The sequence below is a fragment of the Uranotaenia lowii genome, chromosome 2 (assembly GCF_029784155.1).
Source record: "Uranotaenia lowii strain MFRU-FL chromosome 2, ASM2978415v1, whole genome shotgun sequence".
In the NCBI taxonomy this organism is placed as follows: domain Eukaryota; kingdom Metazoa; phylum Arthropoda; class Insecta; order Diptera; family Culicidae; genus Uranotaenia; species Uranotaenia lowii.
Window position 1 is genome coordinate 312508694 of NC_073692.1, and position 27041 is coordinate 312535734.

A 27041-nucleotide genomic window follows, 5' to 3' on the forward strand; every position below is an offset into this window, starting at 1 on the left:
CGGTTCAAAGCCAGGGTAGAGCGGCAAACTGAACGAAAACTGAAGGTGTCGAGAACCGACAACGTAACCGAGTACGTCAACGAAGAGATGCGGAAAAGTTTCGAGAAGGATGGAGTACATCACCAGAAAACCTGCCCATACACTCCGCAACAAAATGGGTTGGCGGAGAGGATGAATCGCACTACATCACGAACCGGTGACCATCAAGAGCATTGGAGAACATCACACCCGGAGAAGCATGGTCCGGAAAACGTCCGAACCTGCATCATCTAAAGGTTTTTGATTCACGTGCGATGGTGACTGGTCGTTAAGGAACAGTCAAATGAGTTTGACGGACCAAGAGGCTCAACAGTCACAGTCATTTGACTAATGACGTTGAATGATGCCAACCCTGATGGTGTGAAAGAAAACCCAATCTTTCGCACGTTCGCATTTTTGGTTCGAGAACCATGGTGAAGATCTACAAGCGGAGCGTTCCAAGTAGGATTCGAAATCACATGAATGCATCATGACTGGGCTACGATGAAGAAACCAGAGGATACAGGTGTTGCAATCCGATCAAGAAATTCAATTTCATCAATCGGGAAGTGGTTTTCCTGAACGAGGGCAAACCAAGTGGCATTGGTGGTGTCACGGTGGTACGAGACAAGCCTGTCTCTGTAGTAAAATTGAACATTGAAGAGTTCGAGAAAATGAAGCCGAGGTCCGATGCGTCGTTGGTCGATGACGAATCCGAGTTGGTTTTTCGTGGCGATGTTTCCGGCAAAGACGATGATAGTTCTGGAAGTACAAGCCCCGAGAGTGATACATCCACAGCAACTTTGACCGACCTTGTGCTCCCTTCGCAACCCCAGACAAGCCTATAAGGATTTTATTGTTGAAAGCGCTGGTATTCTTCGTTCCAAATTTTCACAGACTCCCCACTCACAAGAGTCCGGCCGATACGGATGAGCTGTGAGCGATGAGCTTAAGCAACCTAAGATGAGCAATCAGCAGTCGAGTGGTCTGATTTCAGTAGCGGGTTTGACCGGCAACGTTTTCATCCTGGTTTTTTTTCGGACGCAAGCAGCCGGTCGTGTTTGTGATTTTTGATAAAAAGGCAAGATGCCGTTGCTTGAAATCTCACCGGCTGGGAGGAAGAGGCAACATTTGGAAGAAATTCAACTTTCAAATGAAAAATGTGTTTGAAAGTTTTAAATAAAAATACGCGTTTTCAGTATAGTCGAAGAAAAGAAAACGACGATTCAACTTCAAAAACTCTCCCGTTTCGCAGCATCTGACTGGCGTTTGTTGGGCGGTAGTAAAAATACGTTTGATAGAAAACGAGAATGCAACCATTCGTTCGAACGAACAATGTTCGAAATATCAAACTGTTCCTACACGTTCGAACGGAAACAAGAATGCAAAATTGCAAAACTTCCGAACGAATATCATTCGATCGAAAACAAGAAAAAGAGTGACTGTATGGCCATCCACATTCAAAGACGGCGGAAACGATTATGTACACTGGACTAGGAAACGTACTTCTAGTCGGTGCAAATCTCCATGAACAGAAGCGAGAGGTTGTCGAACGAGATGAGCCTCAAAACCGAACAGGAATTGGCAGCCATGAAGGATGTTCCGTACCGAGAAGCAATTGGGTGCCTCATGCATCTGGCACGGAGCACCTCCCTAGCAACCAAAAGTTCCATAAAGAGGTAAGAGCACATGTGCATCCGTGGTCCAAACAACCGGTTTAGACCCAAAATCCGACCCGAGCAACCGCACTGGTGATCCATTATACCAGTTTCAACTCAACTTTGTTTAGAGCTGGTATAAGGATTGATCCAAAACTGATAAGATTTGGATCCAATTTGACGCAGTTCTAAACCGTTTGACAGTTAATGGAACACGAGTGCAGTTGCCAGTATTTTCATTGGATCGGATCTAATTTTTTTGGTTCAATTCTTGTATAAATTAGACCCAAGAATAGACCACGAATACAGGTGCCCTAAGGAATGATCCAAAACTGATGAGATTTAGATCCAATTTGACGCAGTTCTGAACCTATTGACAGTTAATGGAACACGAGTGCGGTTGCCAGTTTTTTCATTGGATCGGATCTAATTTCTTTGGTTCAATTCTTGTATAAATTAGACCCAAGAATAGACCACAGGTACAGGTACTCTTAGAGCATCTGTATCCATGATCTGTACTTGGATCTAATTTATACAAGAATTGAACCAACGAAATTAGATCCCATCCAGTGAAAAAACGGGCAACCCCACTCGTGTCTCATTAACTGTCAAACGGTTTAGAACTGCGCCAAATTGGATCCAAATTTCATCAATTTTGGAGCTATCCTTATAGCAGTTCTAAAGAAATGTGAGATGAAAGTGGAACACAGTAAACGAAAATTACCGAGTTCGGTAATTTTTTACCGAAATCCTAACATGTGTAAATCGTTAAACTGTTCGGTAATTTTTTCGGTAAAAAATAAACGAGCATCGGTAAATGAAGAATCGATTTACCGATGTTCGTTTATTTTTTACCGAAAAAATACCCGAACAGTTTAACGATTTACACATGTTAGGATTTTGGTAAAAAAAAATACCGAACTCGGTCATTTTCGTTGACTGTGTATAATGGAACACAGATGCGGTTGCTTGGGTCGGAATTTGGGTGTAAACCGGCTGTTTGGTCCACGGTGCTATCGATAGTATAAACCAGGGCAAGTAAGGCTACGGGTTTGTTAAGATACCAAAACACGAAATCGACCATCTTTTGACAGGTAATCGTACACTCAGAAAAATACTATTAAGTATGCCATAAGATTCTCTTATGAAGTGGCGCCATAAGAGAAATCATTGAAATTCATAAGATTGTCTTATGACGCGAATGAATTCTTCAGATGAACACCTTCTCCAATGAGCTTTTGTTGTTTTTCATAAGAGAGTCTTATGGAAACAGGAAATGTCATGTTTAATGTAAATAGTTCAAGAAATTTGATGGATAAAACTTTCATTTCATAAGCACATAATCACCCGTTTCCATCCAACACAATTCTTCTTCCTCATCCGGTCCTTTGACCTTGTGCATTTTGCCGGTGATTTTCTGAAAAGTAAGTGAATGAAAAAGTATTTTAATTCACAAATGTTTTCAGCGTCATAATAAATAAACTATTACTCAAACTTACCATTTAGAAAATCACTTCTAACTATCAAAAAAAAACTCCATAACTCCGTACGACGCGACGATGGAAAAATTACTGATAGAATGAGTAAATGTGTTCATTATTTTTTCACAATGCCGTTTCTTCTATTTTTGATACGATATTATTATGAAAACTGAAAGAATTTCATAAGACTCTTATGAAAAACAATTTTACACTCTAAAAAGCGGTTCATAAGACGCATCTTATGAAAATTATAATAAGAATTTGCCTGAGTGTAATGTTTACAGTACATACCGCAGCGAAGGCTGGTAGGCGAACAACTGACTGTCAAAATTTAGCGCTCCTCTCCATCCTTCCACCATTGAGAGAGACTTTTGGTACCTCTTGCCTACTTTTTCTCAAACCGCTTACACCATAGCTGTACTCGCCTTGATATAGATATTCTATTTAACAAGATACCCGGCTGAATAGTTTTTCGAACAAGTAGTCTGGGACGTTAACTTTTTGTTTACGGTGCTGCCATCAGCGAAAAAGTCTTCAAGCTTCCAACTTGCATTCAAGCTTTCAAACACATATTGCCTTTGACCGACGAAACATCCAAGGTGAGTATATATAGGAGGTGTAACCGAATGTCGGATTCCCAAATCAGTCATGTTAGTTTTGCAAAAATGGATCTCTCCAGTTCAAGGTCGATATTCAAATTTTTTGAGGGTAAAGACAAGCGGTCATCAAAGCAAAACCAACCAATTTAGAATTATTATCATGTTTTTTTAAGCAGTTATTCGTTAGTCATAGCAAAGACGGTAGAATTTGTGTTACTTAATACAATTAACTATAGAGAAAATTCATATTGTAAGGTCCCGTGCTTTCAAATTTAAATTTATTTCGAACATTTTCTCCTTTCAACTAAACATACATGACTGAAGAACTAAGGATAAAGTGCACATGGTTCTAGGGAACATTTCGACCAGATGTTCCTGTAGTTTGGCTTTTTCATTGATGATGGATGATGTTGAGATAGGCAGCTCCAATTTGCAAACAAAAATCTTAATAATCAGAATGGAATAAATGGAAATGCTGCATCGTCGTCAGCTGCAGTTCGGCGAAAAACGAATTCTTTGGTGGCTTATTTTAGTATCGATTCGTTTTTCTTTGAGCAATTTTCTTATCACCGATAAGCTCTTGTCGGGGTTTTGTGTATTTTTTTAAGTTCTTCTTCTAAGTTTTTGCAAGCTTTAGTTTAGATCGGCGACGGCATGTAGGATTCCGGGAACTTGAACGAATGATGTCTATGAGCAAATACATTCGGAAGAAGTTCTGCACTTTGAACGATGTTCCAGGAAAGTGTCAACGTCACGTTCTGGAGGCCGCTGAAAAATTAAAAGATCGAAAACCAATAATCTCTTAAAAGTTAGAAATTCACTTCAAACCATTGCCATCGTCCCAGAATAAGGGCTTAGTGTTCATGTTCTTGAAGTCCTGCAGGGAGTTTTCGCCTCGCAGTATGATTTTGCCCCGTTTTTTCCGTCTGGTCAAATACAAGAATAGCTGCTTCACGCTCCAGTTGAACAACCTTGAGATCGAACGTCAGGACGCCCAGATCGTTCTTTTCTCGGGAAGCGCTAAAGTCCGGAACGTTTTTGCTGAAAGATTTAATCGAAAATTGAATCACTCTCATCCCAAATCAAAAATGCTTACGTGGTCTTTTTTCTCAATAATATCGTGTAGTTGAGATTCCACTTCAAACTTACACTAGCACTTTGACGGTGTTGATCCGAGTCGGAGTTCTGTAATCGTTGAAGAAAGTTGACGCAAAGCAGCAGAACGTTCCATCGATTGTGATGTAAACAAAAACTCCAAAGCATGCTGTTAAAATTTTCGAATTAATGGTTAAAGTCTAATTCGTCAATATTATTTTGGCGCTAGTGTTTTGTCCCCAAAATTTCTCAGAAGCCGATAGTATACCTGATATAGGTAAACGAATTAAAATGCTAGTTTGGATGTCCGTTAAGGAACGTTCAGCTCCCACATCCAACATCCTGAATTCCGAAAAATTGCCATGCCTTGTTAACTGTTTAATTTTAATTGGTAACAAATTATCTAGTTTTTGGAAGTTTTGGTCCTTTTAATTACGTATAAATATTAAAGGGGGCCATAGACTAAACCACATTTGTACAAATGCGATGAAATTCATGATATGCTGTCGCTGTGTATACGATTTGCATCGTGTATGGCACTGCTTGAATGACCACACAAACCGTTTGAGTGAAATCGGTCGGGATAGAAATTTTTTGTACTAGCAACCCTTTGTGCCATGGTGTATGGTGAAGCTTGTACAAAACTCAGGCCATTTACTCAGCCCCAGCCGAGGTGGAGAGGATTATGGTTATTGCTGTTTCCGCCAGCAATCGTTTGTGCTCGCGTGAAACATATTTGTATCGTGTGTGGGCGAGTGTAGAATCAAACAATCATCGTGGAATCATCGAATTTGTTCAAGCCATTTGTGTAGTCTATGGCTCGCTTAAGTGAATTATTTATTCTATCCCGGCAACAACAATCATACCTAAACGACAAACGGGAGAGTAAAATTTTCTAACAATATATCATTTTATGAACAAAACTTTTACCAACCTGTTCCCATGATGCACTTTAATCCATTTTGCATTTTAAATCCACTTCAGAGGGCAAGTTTCTAGCCTTCAAAATGCACGTTCAACATTTAACTTCGAACAACTGGTCATTCATCAACAGCAACTTGCTCAAACAAACCGTCGTAAAATAGCGAGAGAATCAGAAAAGCACGTGCTTTCGAATCGATCTTCAGAGAGCGCGAGAGCGACGTCGGTCCGGGAGCGTTTGTTGATTTTGACAGCAAAATGAATCGTTTGTCGTCGAACTCGAGCGTCGACGATGACGACGACTGGCAACGATAGCAACAACAAAAACAGAAAGAAAAACAAGGGTAAAAATTTCGGAAGTCCAACAATACGGCAGTCTCGGTGTTCTTTGAGCGTAGTTTAAGTGCGATTTTAGACCGGATATAGCGCATGAAAACGAGTTATAAGTCCCATTCGGACCCATTCTTGTCGTTTACTACCGGTAGGTATAGTTTTTGGATGCTAGAAATCATTTTTACCGCAAGGTCTGCGACAAAATTATTGGCTTCTCGGTACGTCGGATGGTCGCCATTTTCGTTTTCTAGTGCGGATTTGCAAACGAGGTTTTCTAGACTCTGGCAAGCGTTTGCTAACAGACGGTAAAGATGATGCGCGGATGTCATTTGCGTAGGGTGGGGCAAACGCTTGAAACGGACGACTCAGTTGAGGTTATGTTTGAAGCGGAATGCTCAGTAGTAAAATAAATAATTTAGATTGGTTCTACTAAAACTACTGATGGAATAAATTTTGAGCATTTGCATATCAATTGGGATCTTTTTCTGTGGTTCAAATTGAATGGTGTTTGAGTTAACTTTTAACCACGTGGTTCGGCGTCAAAGATGGCGGACGGTTAAACAAGATGGCCGCCCCCTCAACAGCTAATCAAGGGATTCATGTAGTTTCAGCATTGAAGAAAAACTGAAAGGCTTATAAGAATAACATGAATGATTGTTAGAGCGCACTAAACGTAGGTAATCAATTTAAGGACCTCAAAGACCAATTATTTTTACCCCGATGGGACTTATTTAGCTAAACAGTAGAGACACCATGTCCTCCATAGTAGAGTTTAGAGTAGTTGGGAAGCTTTTGGGAACAGGCATACATTTTCTCCTAACTACAAAACGTCCAAAATTACCTCGCATCGCGAATTGCTACTTTTTGTTTTTATGTTAACAGCTTCTTGGGCGCGCCATTACTCAAACGAAAATCGACTCCCAATCGAAAACGTATTATTTTGCTCCGCAGTCGCACGAGCCAGTATACATTTTTCTCTTTAGCCCCAACAAACGGGAAGGAAAAAAATCGTCCATAGAGCCATTTGTTTGCCGCACGTATCCACTCGGTTGTTGCTGCTGCTGATGATGATGATGGTTATGTACCACATCATTCTAGCAAGAACATTGTATCGTAGTAGGCTGTAATGTGTCTCGATTTCAAAGGCAAATTAATGTGAAAAAGTGATCGGGATTACTTCGATTCGTATTTGGGCGACCGAAAGTGCAAGTGTCCAAAACTCACAGGAAGAGATGCTCGTTTGATGTGTGTGCCGCACTAGTACCAACAAAATGAAGTGAAAAATGTCGTCAGGTAATTTCAATCTGTGCCTTTTTGGATTTGCGAGTGACCTTTTCCACGGTTTATAGTTTTTCGCCAGCCATCTTATCTTTCATTGCGAGTTTTGATTGTCGAGTGACACATGGTTAAAATATTCTTGTTGGGTATTTGTGGTTTTTAGATTAATTAATCGATGCCTTCCACTGTTTCTTACGGGGTTGTACGATTGGTAAGCTAATGATGAAAATTGTAGAAAAATGTGGATCGAGATGTACTCTGGCTGAAAAAGAAACTTAGTAATTAAAAATTTACGTCAACTGTTACGAAATAATTTCTTGTAGTGAAGCAAAAACGCCTCAAAGTTGTGGTTGAAAAATTGGCCGCCATTTTGGTTTGCTTAATGAGCCGCCATCTTAGTTTTTAGAGCGTGTTGTGAAAGGTTGTTTTAGCTATCTATCAGATTTGGTAAATCACAATTATTGCAGTTATCAAATTAAAATCGATTTAAGATATTTAATACTTTCTATTGGGATTAAGGACTGTGTGTTGATGAGATAGTTTCCAGCAGTGTGATCATTGATGATGTGTACTTTACTAGTGGTACAACGTGAAAGTGATTGTAAAATCAATGCGGTTGTAACGTTTCCCAGGATGATATGCTAGTTTTTTCAATACCGAACTGATTTCGCTGATAGAACGGTGTAGGGAGAACAAAAGTATAATTTCTTTCGACGACGTTTTTAATCAGGGTGACGTAATGTGCATATTAGGAGGTAAGAAGATTTCTACATCAATTTAGAGAAAAGACTTGCGCCGTATCTTACCGCTGTTGTCTGTCGCGGTGAATTTTTTTTCCTAATTAATCATATGCTGAAGATTAGGAGCAAATGATATGCTCAAGCGGCAGGTGTTGGAAAGAGGGAAAAAATTAATAGTCCAAGTTAATTGACTACTGTTGGAAAAACAATCGTAAGTAAATTTAAATTAAAGTCTTGTAATTAGTACTACCTAGCAAAGCTGAAGAATCCCTTTCAAGTGTAAAAACCCGATTCGATTGTTTTAGGGATGAATCATCCTTAGGATGAAAATACTGAAGAAAAAAAGATCCGATTGTTTTGAAAAAAATAGCCTTGAATGGCACAAAAAAAACGGTGTTATAAATAATCTCCTTAAATGAATGAAATAGAAACGAAAGTTATTGGACAGATACCCATTACTGAACAACAGTAAAACATGAACCAATTAAAACAGTGATTTACAGTATAAAAGTAAAACAAAAAACAGTGTAAACTATTGAAGCGTTTCCTTCCCCTGCTAACTTTTTATCAATAATTTCGATTTCTAAAAGCTACAGCTGCTAAACTAGATCATGTGTTTAAAATTCGCCATTTAGTGGTATGAATAAGGTTTAGCAATTGCTTCGGTAGCTTTTACTTAGCTCGAAATCAATCAAAGCAAAAGTCCAAAGCATTTGCTTAGTTTGGTATGAATAAACATTTGCTTAGCGGATGTGTACTAAAGTCTTAGAACATAGCTTTTGCTTCGAAAAATAGAGCTATCCAACCAGCAGAATCTGAAGTTTTCTAAAGTAAAATGAAAGAAGACGATCAGAAAATTGAAAAGTACGGCTAAAGTAGCCTTGAAGTCGACGAAGCGGGTGGTGGGTGTAAGAACGACCGGATTTTTTTTGTTAATGCGTGCTCGTATGTTGATGTTTAAAGAAAAATGAATACATACATTGTTTCATGATTGGATGAAGAAAACAGACTTTTTTGTATTAAATGAAAACTGAAAAAAATTTCAATCAAGTTTTTTTTTTTGAGGATTTTCGGATTTAATTTATCTAACTAACGGAGTGCGAAACATATTAGCAAATAAACAAGGAATCGAAGACAAATAATTGAAATTTATTAGAACAATGGAACTAAATATTAAGTGACATGACATGACCTTAACCACAGAAAACAGACGTACAAGCTCGAACAAAAAACCGTCAAAAAAGTGTGCAAAACTTCAAATCTAGCGTAACATTTAAAAAGGGCGAAACTAGCAGTTAGCTCGAAACGAGAAAAACGCGTTTGAAAATTCGGAACACCTATTCAAATCCTATTTATAAAATCGACCACTTTTTGTTCAACAAAATAAAAAAATGTGCATTATATTCACTTATTGTTCGATGGTTATCAATAATAATAATAATAATATTTATTAAAGACCTATGGTTATCAAGAACTTTAACTTTTTTCGCGTAATTTCAGAGATTTTCGAGTTTCGCCCTATTATTGTTTTCGATTTCAGTTACGCCTGCAAGTTTCGCCCAATTGATCGGCCGTTTTTGTTTTGGTTTTGAAGTTACGCCCAATCATCCTACACGCAAAAACTAATTAGGCCGTTTTGTCACACACGGTCAATTCAGTTACGCCTTTTGGCTCGACACGAATCGAAAAATTCACTCCATTTTGAATAGGCGTAACTTCACGTTCCAACGAAAATGCATCACCAGGAAGTTTCGCCCAATTGAATTTTATCAATTTTTTGAAAGTTTTAAGTAATTTTAAGATGAAACCGCGTTTGATAGGTAAAGTGCAACCGCGTGCATCCGGAATGACCGTTAACTCGATTTGTTTACATTTGGCGGTTTCGCCCTTTTAAAATGTTACGCTAGAAATGCTATCACCAAAAAAATACGTTAGAAACTGACTGCAAACAGTGCCATCTATTGCGCCGTTCAAGAGTTACAAATCAACTTTAAAGTGCCCAGTTTTTGAAAAGGCGTTATCGTAGCCAAAAAACAAAAATTAGTTCAAAAAGGGTGTTGGGATTTTTACACATGTTTCGTGGGCTAGCTTGTACGTCTGTTCTCTGTGCCTTAACTTCGTATCGAATTAGACAAAAAAGTTATAAAATGTTGAATGGCGGCATGTTTTTTTCTATTGATAAACAATAAATTCAATTGACATCACTGCTGGGAGCCTCGCGAGGTATTGGGTGGTATGAAAAAAACCTAGTAATTGCTTTTGCTAAACTAAATCGAGCAGTCGAGCAGTCGCTTAAAGCAATTGCTTCGGTTGTTATGAATAAAGTTTTTTTGACAGCTGTTTTCTCAGTCAGGAGCTTTTACTTTTAGAACAAGCTAGTTTGGTATGAATAAAGCTCGAATCTAAAGCAATTGCTCGGCAAATCTCCAAGCAATTGCTCTATTTTCTAAGCATGCTCGGTAGCAGACTTTTCCAATAAAAAATTCTTCAATAACGTTATGAATTAATCAAATTAGCAATTTTTCACTTCAAAACAATTCAAAAAGGCATTTTCAACATGGATAAAGAAAAGTCGAAGTGATAACCCAACTTTTTTCATATTCTTGTCGTTGTATAAAATCATTCGTCTAAGATGAAATTAAACAAATCAATTAGTAAATATGTCAAATTAAAAAAAAAAAATCCGGCTATAGTGGATGAAGTCCCAATTGGCTCAAAGTAAGAAATAAATTGTAATAATTTAAAAAATTATACAGATCTCTCATTTTTATATAACTCTAAGATTTAAGAAAAAATATCTAACTTAAAATGCGCGCCTATTGCCTATTTTTTATACAATGGGATGGGGGTGGGGGAGAACTTATGATAAATATTAAAGTTAGGCCATTTTTTGTTTGACAATATTTGAATATGTATTCATTTTTCTTTAAACATCAACTTACGAGCACAAATTAACCAAAAAAATCCGGTCGTTCTTACACCCACCACCCGATTCGTCGACTTCAAGGCTCCTTTAGCCGTACTTTTCAATTCTGATCGTCTTCTTTCATTTTACTTTAGAAAACTTCAGATTCTGCTGGTTGGATAGCTCTATTTTTCGAAGCAAAAGCTATGTTCTAAGATTTTAGTACACATCCGCTAAGCAAATGTTTATTCATACCAAACTAAGCAAATGCTTTGGACTTTTGCTTTGATTGATTTCGAGCTAAGTAAAAGCTACCGAAGCAATTGCTGAACCTTATTCATACCACTAATTGGGTGGTATGAAAAAAACCTAGTAATTGCTTTTGCTAAACTAAATCGAGCAGTCGAGCAGTCGCTTAAAGCAATTGCTTCAGTTGTTATGAATAAAGTTTTTTTTGACAGCTGTTTTCTCAGTCAGGAGCTTTTACTTTTAGAACAAGCTAGTTTGGTATGAATAAAGCTCAAATCTGAAGCAATTGCTCGACAAATCTCCTTGCTATTGCTTTATTTTCTAAGCATGCTCGGTAGCAGACTTTTCCAATAAAAAATTCTTTAATAACGTCATGAATTTATCAAATTAGCAATATTTCACTTCAAAACAATTCAAAAAGGCATTTTCAACATGGATAAAGAAAATTCGAAGTGATAGCCCAACTTTTTTCATATTCCTGTCGTTGTATAAAATCATTCGTCTAAGATAAAATTAAACAAATCAGTAAATATTTCAAATTAAAAAAAAATCTGGCTATAGTGGAAGAAGTCCCAATTGGCTCAAAGTAAGAAATAAATTGTAATAATTTCAAATATTATACAGATCTATCATTTTTATATAATTTTGTTATAATCCTAAGATTTAAAAAATATCTAAATTAAAATGCGCGCCTATTGCTATTTTTTATACATCGAATTATCCCGAACCGAATACATGTGGAAGAGCTTATGATAAATATTAAAGTTAGGCAATTTTTTGTTTGACAATATTCGAATATGTTTTCATTTTTCTTTAAACATCAACATACGAGCACGCATTTACCAAAAAAAATTCCGGTCGTTCTTACACCCACCAACCGCTTCGTCGAGTTCAAGGCTACTTTAGCCGTACTTTTCAATTTTCTGATCGTCTTCTTTCATTTTACTTTAGAAAAGTTCAGATTCTGCTGGTTGGATAGCTCTATTTTTCGAAGCAAAAGCTATGTTCTAAGACTTTAGTACACATCCGCTTAGAAAATGTTTATTCATACCAAACTAAGCAAATGCTTTGGACTTTTGCTTTGATTGATTTCGAGCTAAGTAAAAGCTATCGAAGCAATTGCTAAACCTTATTCATACCACTAATTGCATGACTGCTGTTCATGCAATACTTTGCGAGGCACCAGCAGTGATGTCAATTGAATTTATTGTTTATCAATACCAAAAGACATACCCTTGTAAAACAGCTAATATCTTTTTTACCCAATTAGATACAAAGTTGTCTTGGACAAAGTTGTTCAGCAAAAGATTTCCTTTAGAAAATTTATAAATTGGCACAAAAACTATAAGCAGGCTCGGTTCCACAGAAGAATAAAATAATTATGTTGATTTTTCAGTACAAAATGTTGAGTTATTCCTTACAAACCTAAAAGTTCTAATTTACTCATGTACTGCCCCTACTCGCATAACAGTCCCATATGAATTTTTGTCATTTTTCATCAAACCTGACAGTTTGTCATTTTGAACATAGGGCTTCAATGTAAAACAATAAAAAAAGAGATTTTGTTCTAGAAATTTCGAAAAAAATATCAACTCGTGGCTGTCCCATATGAAATATACCTGCATAACAGTCCCATATGTGAAATACCATGGATTTAGTTACTTTTCAACGTTCCTTTCGGCGAAATAGTGTTTGATTTATTGCTTTGAATCATACAAAAAAGATTCAACTCACTTGATGTCGAATTATGTACATTAGTTTTCGAAAGCAGGCCAGTAAGAAGAAAGGTAGTCCATCTGAGCGAATAACAATCAGATGCAATCAAAAATCGTAAAAAGATTCAACTTACAATGTGGAATTCACGATATTTTTCCAAAAGTATGTTTCTTTTTCTGATAACTGCATTAAAAAGTTCAAAAATGATCAAATTTAAGTCTTAGAAAGTAGCTTGGTTAGAAAAACATATTCTGTATGGGACTGTTATGCGAGTAGATGTGAAAAAGTTCTCAAATATGCTCGCATAACAGTCCCATAACGAATAAAAATTGTGCTTCCGACCTTACCAATGGCCAAATTTCGAAAATTTCATGTCTTACGATTTATTATGACAACCTAGAACACATTCCATCTAACGATTTTCGTTTATGCTGAAAGTTGTGGTCACAATTCAAAAATATATTCCAAAACAGAAAAAGCTGATTTTCTCGCTTTCTTGTTTTTGCATATGGGACTGTTATGAAAGTAGGGGCAGTGTAAACGTTATTTAAAAATTCTGCAAAAAATCATGGATAAGTTTTTAAACACTACAAGCCTTTTGGCCTCCAGGGTTTGAGAAATCCAAAATGACTTCAAATCGACTCAGTCTAGTGTTCAATTAGACCGGAATAAATTTGAAATCTGTATGCCCGTATCCGTATCCGGATGCGTATACCAATTTTAGAACTAAGTTTGGTTGGATGTTTGGAAATGTAAACAAAGAATTTTTAGGTTGCATGTTCAACTCAAATTGCCACCTTAAGTATACTAAATGTTCTACAGAATACCCCCGAATGTATAAAATCTTTTCCTACGTTTGCGTGTTAAATATTAGAAACTCCCGATTCGACTAGCTCATTGACTCACTCAAGGCATCTTAAGGTTTCGGCGTTGATTGTCGGATGCGTAGGTTGTCATCGCCGCTAGGATCCGCTATCAAAAATGTCTGAGATTAGCTCTCATTATTTATTTATTTGATGTTCCGTCTCACGACATAACCTGATGAACATCATTCCTCCAATTCACTCGGTCCATGGCAACCATTGTCCTGTCCAGCGTATCCGTCTAGCCTTCACCACCTTCTGGGTACTGAATTCGCCGTAAGGTCGCGCGAGCTCGTGGTTCATCCTTCGCCTCACACTACGTTTTCCTGCACGCCGCCAAAGATGGTTCTTAACACTTGTCCCTTTTTTTTTTTTTAGTTGGTAACCACAGGTGGTAAATCCCGATTTACGGATTGTATTCCAAGGCACGGCGAGCCACCGCGTCCCCCCAGTTTGCTACTCTGGGTCCATGGATACAATGGGAAGATATATACTCCGTGTATACCCCCTACTCCCTAAACTCCACCTGGGGCCGCAGACCTGGTTCCCACCTCGAACTGTTTAGTACACTGCCTCAATAGTGGGAGGTCTATTCGCGCTAATGCGCTCCAAGGCAATACTCATTAACGAGACCACTTTCAGCAAAACCTCTCATCCTTACGACTCGATGCCTGAACTCTCCTCTAACGACTTGAGAACCGACATCTCCTCGCAATGACTCGAGATTCCCACACAAACCTCTCCTCTTCGCGACTTGAGGCCTGATCTCTCCTCTAACGACTTGAGATCCGACACCTCCTCGCATCGACTCGAGGTGACCACTTGTACCCCTCCTCTTGTTGGTAAGGGGCCTGGTCCCTCCTCTTACGACTCGAGACCCGACCCCTTATCCTAAAGACTCGGGGTTTACCACACAAACCTCTCTGCCTGAAGGTTTGAGGCCTGACCTCTCCTCTAACGACTCGAGGACCGACCTCTTATCTTCAGGGTTCGAGGTTTGCCACCTTGCCCGTCGTGTGCCTGATCGAGAGCAGCTTATCCTAGACTCGCGCCTGTCACGGCACACGCGCGGCGTCGGCGCGAATGGCTCGCCCGGCGTCGAGAGCCACTCTACTTGTGGGTATTCCCCGAACGTGGAATAACCCTTTCCCAACGATTTCCACTGTGAAGAAGGTCATGTCTTATCCCCGCAGCTTCTGTCGTTGAGAACCGCTCTACTCGGATACTCCCCGAAGGTGGAGCATCCTACTCACGAACGCGGCGCACCCACGGCATCCGCTACGCAGAAGGTATTGTTTTATCTTTGTAACTTCAAACCGTGGGGTCGGACGCACTCTACTCGACAGCTCCCCGTCGATGGGGTCAGTCTACTCCGACCTTGGTTGGCAACCCTAGGATTTTTGGCCCGCGGATTTTCCTGCCCGTTGTGTGCCAAATCGAGAGCAGCTTATCCTAGACTCGCGCCTGTCACGGCACACATTCGGGACTTGGAACGCTACGACTCGGATGTTTCCTGACGGTGACGACATCCTACACCGACTCGAGAGGCTCGCCCGGCGTCGAGAGCCTCTCTACCCGTGGGTATCCCCCGACAGTGGTTAACCCTCTTCCCTCGAGATCTGCTACGAGGAAGGTAAAGTCTTATCCCCGCAGTTTCCCTCTTAGGAAGCGGCACAACTCGGATACCCCCCGACATTGGGGTATCCTACACACGTTCGCGGCGCACCCCTGACCTCCGCTACGCAGAAGATGATGCCGTATCTTTGTAGCTTCGATCAGGGGATCGGACGCACACTACTCAGATGCTCCCCGCCGATGGAGTCATCCTACACCGTTCGCGGACTGCCGTTGGTTCCAGCTCCTCTGCAGGGCAGTCATGATCCGGGTGAACCCATCGCTGACCGCATGTCAAGTGTTGGAATCCGCACACATCCTCACACTTGTCCCTCGAATACTCCGAGTGTACGCAGGTCCTCCTCGAGCAATATCCATGTCTCGGGCCCTTAAAGAACAATCGATCGAATGAGCATCATGTACAGGTCACTCTTCGTGCGAAAGCTAAGTCTTCTCGACCGCAGTTGTTTGTGGAGTTCATAGTAGGCACGACTTCCGCTGATCATTCGCTGCTGAATCTCACGGCTGGTGTAGTTGTCTGCGGTCAGTGAGCCGTGATAGACAAAGTTTTCGACTATCTCCAGCTCGTCACCATCGATCGTGACCTTGTTATTACTGGACAAGCGGTTTCGATCGGTCTCGGAACCGCAGGTCAGCATATACTTCGTCTTGGACGCATTAACACAGGTATTAATCATTAACCCAATCCTTCCTGATTCGCGTATTAGTTTGCGATAGATCCCCTCCGAGGCCGCAGATGGTCTGCCGACTATGTCAATGTCGTCGGCAAAGCAGATAAGTTTACTGGATCTGTTGAAAATCATGCCCCGCTTTTCGCCCTCCGCTCGTCGAATAACACCTTCTAGCGGTACTTAATCCGAAATCCGCATACAGCACTGCGTTCCATCCACCGTCGCCTTGATCAGTCCGGTCAGCTTTCCTGAAAAGACGTTCTCGTCCATGATTTTCCATAGCTCGTCACGGTCGATCGTGTCCGGATTTGAAGTCGATGAATACATGGCGCGTAGGGATTTGGTGTTCACGGCATTTTTAGAGAATTTGCTGTAGTGTGAAGATCTGGTCCGTCGTGAAGCAGGCCTGATAACTTCCCACGAATCTGTTTGCTTGTCGAAGTCGAAGTGCTCGGAAAAGCGGTTGAAAGTTTCCATAACATCGATGAGATCACTTCGCACGGTAGTTGTTCATCCGAATGGGAACATAAACACTTGAAGCTCCTAATTTTTCAGTCAATGGGTTTCTGTGGAACTCTTCTTGATTGGTTCCGGAGCTACCTATCTGGACGTAAATTAACAGTTCGCACGGGGGACTCTTGCTCCAGACAATTCTCTGCTTCTTCTGGAGTGCCTCAGGGAAGCCATTTAGGGACGATTATCTTCTTAAGCTACTTCAACAATGCGCTCTCAATTCTCGACGGCCCAAAGCTGTGCTATGCTATGCATCAACCGCCAGTACGATATTGATTTCCTACAAAATCAATTTAACCTCTTCGCACATTGGTGTGATATAAACTGCCTGCCTTTAAATCGCACTAAATGTGCAGTCATCAGTTATTCAAGATGGCGGCAGCCTTTGATCGCTGAGTACTTCCTCGGAGATGAGCCAATTGCACGCGTAGAACACATCAATGATCTGGGCGTAATTGTAGACCGGAAGCTGGAATTCAGGACACACACAAACTACGTTGTCGACAAAGCCTCGAGAAAACTTGGATTCTTATTTCGAGTGTCCTAGGACTTCAAGGATGTGTATTGCATGAAAAATTTGTATTGCAGTATTGTTCGCTCTATCCTTGCATATGAATCAGCTGTTTGGTGTCCCTTATACCAGAATGGGGTTGAACGGATTCTTGCGAATCGCCCTTAGACACCCGCCTTGGCAAGACCCGTTTTACTTGCCAAGCTATGAACATCGATGCCGTCTCATAGACATAGACCCTCTTCAAGCCCGCAGAAACGCAGCACATACTTCCGAGGCCATTCCTCTAAGTGTTCGACCCCGTGGGCTTAGAAACCAAGATCTTCGATTGTATGTTCCCATTCGACTGGACAATTATGGAGCTAATAGCGCTATCATCGGTGTTATGAAAACATTCAACCGTTTTTCTGAGCACTTCGACTTCGACGTTTCGAGAGATGCTTTCCGTAGTAAAGTTTTAAGTGTATTGAGAACCCTGTAATTAGACTTGTACTCTTTTCATATTAATTTTAAGTCATCATTTGGAGCAATCTGTGTTCCGTTAATTTGTTATAAATAAATAGATCGGCGACTAAAGAGGCTCGTGTTGCGTATCTTCGGGCTTGAAGTGTCTCCATATCTTTGAGACGGCATCGATGTTCGTAGCTTGGCAGGCGAAACGGGTCTTGCCAGTTTAGGTGTCTGAGGGCATATCGCAAAAAGCGCTTTTCCCAACAGACCTAAAGTCTCCCATACCTATACTATATTTGCGGACACCGGTGCTAATGCTCGCTATCGAGACAGGCCTGGTAGGGGACAAGACCAGTTAGAGAAGTGCGTAAAGCTTAACGGGCAAGCTTAAGTGAAAGAAATGAGATGCTTTACTGAGTTCATCGGTGGTATGGAGAGGTTAACTTCTACTAGGCAAGATTCTTGAGGGCTAACAGGTGTTTGATCAGTACCGCGCTCTAGGTTAAGGTGTAGGCGTAGACAACAAGTTAAATTTGCAAGTTGAAGCGAAGAAACGGGAGAAACCATTCGAAGGTGGCTCTCACAGCCAGCATAGTATAAGGAGACAACCTTCTCCTCATCAGCGATAGCAATCGCTTGCACAACTGACCCCTGAAGTAACTATGCATCGAGGATGTCAGTTCCAAGAGAGACCTAAAATATGAAGCACAGGGTCGGGCAAGACTCCTGCCAGAAGAATTTGTCGGATGAGGAACCGCAGGTTGTGAACAGTGGAGATCTTTTATGTCGGCTCTTAACAGTTTGTGTGACCATTTTTAATTGAATCCGGAGAAATGTACATCAGCAGAAAAGCTCAACAAATACCAAAAATTATTTATACAGCTTTTTCACCTTGTACCTTGACTGATATGTACCTCTAACATATGCCATTTCTTTCATTTTACAGACTGCCTAAATTTTATTATCATGGATCTCTGAAGCCGTGAATCCGGTTGATGGCTCCCGTACAGCGACGACGACGACGACTGTCAAGCCGGTTCCATTCAGCCATTCCAGCAGCCCAGCGCACCCAATTTCTGCGTATCTTTCGGCATCGGCTGAGGCGGCTTCGTCAGCTTTTCCATCTTACTGGAGGTACCGGGGCCAAACTGCGTTCATCCCAGCTGGCCAACCGATACTGTCGCGCAATGCATCAGCAGTTTCTAGCCGGGAAACTGAAAGCTCACCACCACAGTCGTGGTGGTCCTGGTCTGGTGGTCGATCAACGGGTTGGTGCACCAAAGGGGTCCACCATTCCAAGTTTTTTCCGGAAACGGGTACTGGGGAAGCTTCGGGAACAAAAGAAAATCGAAAAACCGGTTGAGGTGGTGGAAGAGGAGGTGGTAGTGGTCGATGAAGATGGATCAGGATCGGATGAGAGTTCTGGGGAAAAGGTTCTTGAAGTTAGTGATGGAGATCAGGAAGACCAAAAGTACCCTGAAATACCCGATCCAACAAAATTTTCCATTTTGAAGGATGAAATTAAAGAGTATTGCGCGATTCAGAAAAAGATTCAAATCGTAATTTCAATGTTGAAACTGAGGGCAAAGGAGTTGGAAAAACATGATGACGAGGCATTAGAAGAGGTAAAACCGGAGGTCAAGGAAGAGAGTTCATCTATCAAGATGGAAGAGGCAAATGAGGTGGATTCGAACGAGGTGAAATCGTTAGCAGAAATGTTTTACGAGACTTCAGACGAAGACGAAGTTGAGCTAATAAGTGAAACGAAACCAAGGAAGAACTCTTCGGATGTAGAGCTTGTGGAGTCGAAATCTGAAGTCCTTTTCGTAGATTGCAATGTTAAAGATGAAACATCTGGCGAACGAGAAACAGTTCTTGTAGATTCCAAACAAGTTCCTCTACCAGCAAAAAGCTTGAAAGACATCTCCAAATCAGATCTGTTGGATCCAACTTTAAGTCATGTTAAGCTGGAACCAATCGATAAAAAAACCTCCGTTGTTGATTCTCTTCTGAGTAAGTTCAATCTAGATATTCCAAAATCACAGATAAAATCAGAACAAATAGAGGAAGAGAAGGCATCCCAGCGTTTAAGGGATCGACGGAATAAACCCAGCTACGTAGATCCGGATGAGGAACCCAAAAAAGTTCGACCATCTAAGGTTTTCGATAAGGTACTTCAAAAGTACAACATAGATCTAGAAAGCACCAAAGTCAGTCCAACAGTTGAGATTTTCGATGTCAATGATGGAGAAGTCATTAAGTTAGATAAACCGAATGTTCCTGGTTTGATGCCCACACCAATTGTGAAAAAGTCACGTCCAAATGCAGCTTTCTTGGCACCGGACACCGCTTACGATGATGTTAAAATTGAGAATCGAGATGAGCTTTTCAGAGAAGAGGGCCTTATGTCCTTCGGCTCATTGCCGCCGCGACTGGAATGTCCCCGAAGACCCGATGATATGGTACGACCTCGAACGGTTGCCCAAAAGCGTATTCTCATCCAGAAGAAAAACGACGTACGCTATCTCATGATCGATAATGAAGCAAAAATTTTCAACGAACTCGATAAACGCAGCAAAAACGTCGATGCCGAACTAGATTACGAACGTATGAAAGATATTCAAGACCAGAACATTCCCTTCACTAGAGACACATGGAAAGCTTTGGCATGGATGCGTACCGAGAAGGGAAAATACTTCTTCCAGTCGTTGAAAATTGACAATCACTCCGTAAAACTAACGGGCAGTAGAGGAAATCATCCTAGCAGGAAGCATGGTCGCAAGCAACATTCCGTTCCAGCTTATAAGAGCAAAAGACTTATCTGTCACTGTCCAGAATATCCTACAAACATCAAGATTGATCTCAGCGCGATACAGCCTCCGGAAACGATTGAAACTCAAAATTTGGAATGCGAACAGGGGAAGGACACCCTAAAAGATCGTAAATTGCTTTCCGATAAGGTTAAAATTCACCCGAAAAGTCGTCCTGGTCCTCTGTCATCTAAACTTCGTTACGACAATGAACTTTTAAATCAAACAGAGGAAAGTCCTTACCTAGGACCGCTTGAAATCCTGAAAATGCCTAACGTTGAAATAGAAGTATTTCCCAAAATTGATCGACCACTCGATCCTACCGTAAAACCCTATCTAAAAATGATTCTACCATTCGACGGAATCACGGAACAGTGGGCACGCTTTGCAGTGTCAACCCTTAAAACGCCTGATCGACTTGAAAGCGATATACCATCGGAGGATCGGTCCTTTTCCTTTTCTGTACCCTACCAAAACAACCAACGGCGCATTCTTATTCGTCGTAGAATCGCAGAACAACCAACCAAGCCAACGCAAACCGAAAGCCTGGACAAGTTTGAGCAGGAACTACAGGAACCGCTATCGTTCCGCAAGCACTTGGACCAACATCAACCGTCGATGGCGGATGAGGTGGATTCCGTTGAACGGGATTGTGCCGATGTGCTGTCGGAGATGACCGATGCTGTGGCCATCGGTTTGGCAGAAGAGCTGTTTATGAAACAGGATCCGGACTGCAATTATAGCCGGGAGGATAAACCTGTCCAAACGGAGGGGTCATCCGCGGTTGCTTTGGGTGGAACCTTGGCAGCTGACGTGTCTGGCAGTGGCAAGCAGAAAGAAAATGCCGCTAAATCCAAGCGGATGCTGTAAGTATTCGGTTTTTTTTCTTTTTTTTGTTCAAACTAATAACTTATTAAGCTGTATGTCTATTGGACGGTTGGGGTTCGTCTCGCTTACTGCTTTGCTTAAACATGGGACGGCTGTCAGCCGTCTCGGTTACCAAGTGAAATCATGTTTGAATTACTGCTAATAATGTCCTTTTCATCTACAGCCGCGAAATGAAACGATTGAACGCAACCATTATCGAATCATTGCCAGAAGCGGCCGGCGATGGCGGTGGCGAAGCATCGAATAAGCACCGCAAACCGTCGTCCTGTAACGAGCTTTACTGTGCTCGGGGATGTATTTGCGATGTGTTCGGTGGAGTTGGACGGGCAGCTCAAACTGACCATTGCAACAATGTGGACTGCATCTTTGGTTGCCAGTGTGGCTTCGAGAAAAAATCCCCAGGAGCTTTAGGTTCCCGGGAATTGAAACCGGATGTAACCGCTGAGGAGGGATTCTCGGCTCTGTCCAGCGAAGACATGAAATATCTGCGTGAGAAGGCCACAGCTCGATTGGCAAAGGAGGAAAAGGAATTCACGCCGACAGTGATATTGACCACAAATAGCACGGTGCTGGTGAGAAATACGGATGCAGATGTCCGACGGCACAAGAAAAAACCTAAAAAATACGAAGACTACTACAATGACAAAAGCGTAGGAAATATCTTGAACGGAATCATCCCGGATCCCGATGAGGAAGACGAGGACATTTTGGTGGAGTCACCTGAGGGAAAGAGACCGCCTGGAAGTGGTCAGGTAGTCAGTGGGCCTCTGACTGTGTATGATCGGATAAGGCATAGTCACGTGGTCTTGAACAAACTGCAGGATTTAGACAACATCGAACCATGGTGTATGGTTCATCACTTGTACAGATGCTACTGCAAAGGTAATGCCATAGCCGGAAAGCCATTCAAATTTACCGAGGAAAATGATGTCGTGGTATCGGTCACGCCCTCGGTGCCTCCAGTATTAGTCGAAGATCCGTTGCTTCAGGCTTACGAACCCCGACGGAGGAGGCTATATTCATTTGAACGCACCGAAACAACAACAACATCAACCGAGCCAACGGAGGAGGAAGATCACATTCGCCAGCCTTTCCGTAAACGAGATAGTTCCGAAGAATCCTATAAGCCATGGAGTGAACGTCGCAAAAAGAAACGAAGGACTCTGGAAGATCAAACTCCCGATAGCGCAGAACGGCGCCTTAGTAAGAGTTCAGATGCTACACCTACCTCATCAACCCGAGCCTCGATAGAAGATCTGCAAATTAATGACGGCCAAACCTGTCGTCGGGCCATACCTGTCAATAGAAACTTTTACAAAACCAGAAATTTCTATAGGAAAGATCGCTACCTTCAGGACATCGAAGAGCATCGGAGAAAGCACCCGCAAGCAGAAAAACGACTCAGAATCCTTTTGGAAAAATGTGAAACGACATTTTTCGAGGATCGTAAACAACAACTGGAGCAACAAGCTAGAGAAGCTCTTCGGGCACGAAAGGCTAAAGAACGATTGGTATCACAAAGTGATAAAGGACAGGAACCGGTGTACATTGAAGTTTACGCCGATGATGAAGAATTCCGTCAAAGCACACTATTGGCACCACTTATTGATCCGCATAAGGTTCTGATTTTCTGCGGCCGCAAAAAATACTACGTTCATAATAGCGCTATTCAAAGTGGTCGGGTAAATCTCATGAACATCGCCAAAAAGTTCAAAACAACCACGGTGTACGTTATAAGGAATACCAACAGCAAGATTCAAACGAAGCCAATAAAATTTAGCTATCGGAATGAAACGTTAACATTTGCTGGACGCATGTACCGTAAGATTATTCCTTACGAACAACAAGCGGAAGAACACATCGATCTCAATGCCAGTTGCAACAGCAGCGATCAACCGAGTTCACCAATCGGTATTTCCCCCATAGCATTAAAGGGGAAACCGATCGATAGCAATATGCTGGAAAAAGTGAATGCGGACATCTCGAACACCATGCAACACATTCGGGATATGTTGCGTAAAAATAGCCCCCAGTTAAATCTGCCCAAGAAAGGAATTTTATACCTCTATCGTTGGGAAGTTTTCCTTCAGGCTTATAACGAAGATTTGCTTGAAATTTGGGAAATCATCTTTCATAATGGTAATCAACTAGTGGTGCTCACTACTGGAGCAGATCGGAAAACAACTCCGCCTAGCTTCAAAAATGTCAAATATATTCAAATGATACGTAAATGCTCGTTTGAAACCAAAAATTTGAGTCTCCTATCGAAAATGGTACTCTTCAAGATCGATAATACCGAAACCAAGAAAATGTCACTAGCTTTATTCGGTTCTGAACATTTTTGGCGTTTCTGTGGGTTCGTCAAAGCTGAAAACTCCACTTTCCTAGAGAAAGGCTGTGATGTTAGACCGACCCCCACGTCACATCCACTGCTAGCGCCCAAAATAAATCGCTATTACGAAGCCTTTGTGTCGGCGAAGAAGTCTCAAGAAGGTCCGAACGTGACCAAACCGACTCCACCGATTCCAGTGATGCCCAAGCCTTTGACGGAAGATTTCACCGGCCCAAAAGTACAGGAAGTACAACCTTCTCATCGACCCTTCCTGCCGCCCAGCATTGTTCGCTCGAAATCGAACGTTAAGCTGATGGAAACCAAAATCAAAGACTATAAAAATATCGCTATTCCCAATGTTGGCAAGCGTCGCTGGTTTATGCTTTCCATCATCGACGATTTCACCGATATCTACATCCCCAGTTGGCGATCCTGCCTAACGTATGATCGTATCAAACAAGCCATCCAGTTGGCCAACAAGTACCGGAAAACCGTTAAGCTCACCTCCATAACGTCCGTCAAAAATACTCGGGAAGACGTGCTGCCGCAAATCTACGCAGCTCCCAATCAAGGTAATTGCATCTTCCTTGGACCGTACACCTACAATCAGCACATCGATCTGATGCTGTGCCAAAGCATTGACGGAAAAATGTTTACACGTGAAGAGCACTATCGGAAGAATAAGATTGTGCGCGGCGAGGAAACTACCGGTTCCTGGTTATACATGAAACCGGGATCGTCTGCGGCAACCTCAAGCCTTTCAAGCCTGTCCAGTAGTGAAAGTGCTTCCCCCATTGTACCGACGACGATTTCGGGAATTCAAAAAATCTCAACCTCTTCGGAGCAACCATCATCGAAGTCATCGGATGAAGATTGCTTTGTGGTGGAAGACGGGCCATCCAAACCGGAAATTGTTTCGGAACTGAAAATTGCGTCTGTCACTTCTGTGTCCACCGGCTCGACAATTTCCGTTCCTTCACAGCCAGAAATTCTTGAAGAATCTGCCAGTACAGCTGTCAGTGAACTGGAGTCGGTCATTAGTCAACTGTATGATAATAGTGATTCTGATGAAGAGGTAGTTGACACGCCAGTTATTAAGGAACCGGTACAGGAAAAAATCATTCACAAAGTTCCTATTGCTTTAAGTACTGCACCTAAAAACGAGTTGTCTAAATTGGTGGAAAAAACAATAGAGCAGAGTCAGCAATTGAAAGCAACATCTCCTGCAGGAGTGACTATTAGTAATGCCATAACCGTTCGAAGATTATCCTGTGTCCCACAAGCTTCCCTGATGCCTTCGTTGGGAGAAACTACATTGCCAAAAGCAAACACCAATGCTGTGAAAGTATCTGAACAATCATTAAAACGGAAGTCAACCGGTAATACAGAGGATTTGTCAAGCTCGGCTGAGGAAAATTCGGTTAAGAAGAATCGACTATCACTGCCTCTAACGTCCAGCAATGCAGATGAAGTAGTATGTTTAGACGACGATACGGAAATAGTTACTCAAAAAACTTCACCGCAAAAACCGAAACCATCCAGTACAACAATTCTCAGCAGCCAGCAAGCCCAGATGATCGCAAGCAAAATTAATCTTATGAATCCAACCCAGAAAGGTGTCCTGTATGACCCTGCAACAGGGGTGCTACGGATAAAACGGTCCCTAATGAGCAGCCTAACCGAAGGTACCGACGTTAGCATACCTTCAACTTCAGCAACGGCCAGTACATCAAAAGCGCAGCAGTCTAATCCTGCTCCCAAAGTCTCACCAATTCCTACGCCACCAACCACACCGCAAGACCCCACGGTTTCTGCTAAAACGTTTCCAACGGTGCCGATTCCGCCCCATCCGAAGGAACCGGTGGAGGGAATTCTGCGCAGCAATATTCCCGGCCTCGGGTGCGTACCGGTGCTTTGGTCCTCCAACGATATCATCATCAAAGTTCGGGAACTCTCGGTTAAACAGCAGTTTGTCCGGTTGAGTAGTTTCGAAGCGGCCGTAGTGCTTTTGAATCGGTAATTTGGTCATTTTTTTTAATTTTTGATAGTTCTATCTAACCCGTTTTTTCTTTCTTTAACAGTTTCACGAGAAAAAATACCTACACTTTCAAACCGTTCTCGCTGACCATCGGATGGAAGTTTGAGGCTAGAACTGAAGAATTGCCATCGGCGGAGAACCTGATCAATACGATCAACCTGAGATGTGTGAGTACCAACTCGATTTATTTGGGTGTTTTGTTTTTCAGAATATGACTCTCATTTTCGAATTTAATCTTTAAACTTTTTTCTTCTCGTCACAACTAGGTGGTAACCCCAAACGGAGTCATCGATCTGTACAAGGCGAACGCGATCGTCGCGTTCCAAAATAGTAAACCAAACTTCTACGAGGAATTGCTGCTGTTACGTTTGTCGATCTTGTGCTGCAAGAAGGAGCATTACGAGGAGGAAAAGTGCTACCGATTTTTCGAAAAGATATTTATCAAGGTAAGATATAAAAATATCAGCTAAGTACCTGAACTGATCATATTTAATTGTTATCATCCTCTCAGGCTACTGCAACAATCAACGAGCTAAACTCCGCATCGGAGGCTCTAAGCCGACAGGCAGCGTTCCTGCGGGAGCAGCAGCAAACGAAGCTAGCCCACATTGCAAAGCTTAAGGTTAGTCAGTTAATACAACCGGCAGCAGCAGCATCATCATCATCGCCATCTAATTCTGTGCCGAGTTCCGATGGAGCCCCAAACCCTGGCTCTTCCAGTAAAACCAATCAGCCGGAAGCGAAGAAAGAATCTGTGATCGTTATCGACGACGATTGAAATCGTTGTTCTGTATAGCTTTTTTTTCAACCATTTTGAAACGATCCACTGAAGCTCTAGTTAAGGTAGTCGGTGGATTTGTTCAACATTGTTTTTTATCCCGTTATGTTTATGGAAAAACAGAAAGAATTTTGTTTAATATCGGATATCGAATACTATAGGAAAACGTTCGTTTTAGGTAGCACATTGGCGAAAAAACTCAAGGAAATTTGTTAGCCCTAGTCGAAAATTTAAGTCCCTCTTAAACGATCTATCTAAGCAAAATTAATAATAAAAAAAACACTTTTTCCAAACTTATTACATAAATCTAAAATTGTTTTGAGAAGAGGCCCGTAGCAAAAAGCCAATTGTACATAGTTTTATGCTGTTCGCAGCTCAATCCTCTGGTCTCGTTTGTGAGAGCGAGTTAGTTTCGGACATTTCGAAAACAGTTAAACCTACCAACTCCAGCTGTCGACGCATGCGATTTTAGTAGCCGAAAAGTGACAAGTTATCAGATGTTTTGCAAATTTTCGCATGTAGAAGCACATCACACGACGGCTTATAATAAACACAGGTG

The 27041-nt window shown here is 41.6% G+C and overlaps 1 protein-coding gene and 1 pseudogene across 3 annotated transcripts; one reads left to right on the plus strand and one right to left on the minus strand.

Moving 5' to 3' along the window:
• Positions 1 to 4102: 4102 nt before the first annotated feature.
• On the minus strand, positions 4103 to 5905 carry LOC129740998 (signal peptidase complex subunit 3-like; annotated as a pseudogene).
• Positions 5906 to 6120: 215 nt separating this feature from the next.
• Positions 6121 to 27037, plus strand: LOC129744765 (uncharacterized). Of its 3 annotated transcripts, none has more exons than XM_055737462.1 (6): positions 6121 to 6253; positions 18583 to 21312; positions 21498 to 25682; positions 25748 to 25871; positions 25971 to 26150; positions 26216 to 27037. In XM_055737462.1, the coding sequence occupies exons 2-6, from the start codon at positions 18632 to 18634 to the stop codon at positions 26480 to 26482; spliced, it is 7437 nt and encodes a 2478-aa protein (XP_055593437.1). In that variant the 5' UTR covers positions 6121 to 6253; positions 18583 to 18631; the 3' UTR covers positions 26483 to 27037. The 3 variants fall into 3 exon arrangements, with proteins under 3 accessions (XP_055593437.1, XP_055593438.1, XP_055593439.1); XM_055737463.1 differs by lacking the exon at positions 6121 to 6253 and adding an exon at positions 7135 to 7398; XM_055737464.1 differs by lacking the exon at positions 6121 to 6253 and adding an exon at positions 7468 to 7594.
• The last annotated feature ends 4 nt before the right edge of the window (positions 27038 to 27041 follow it).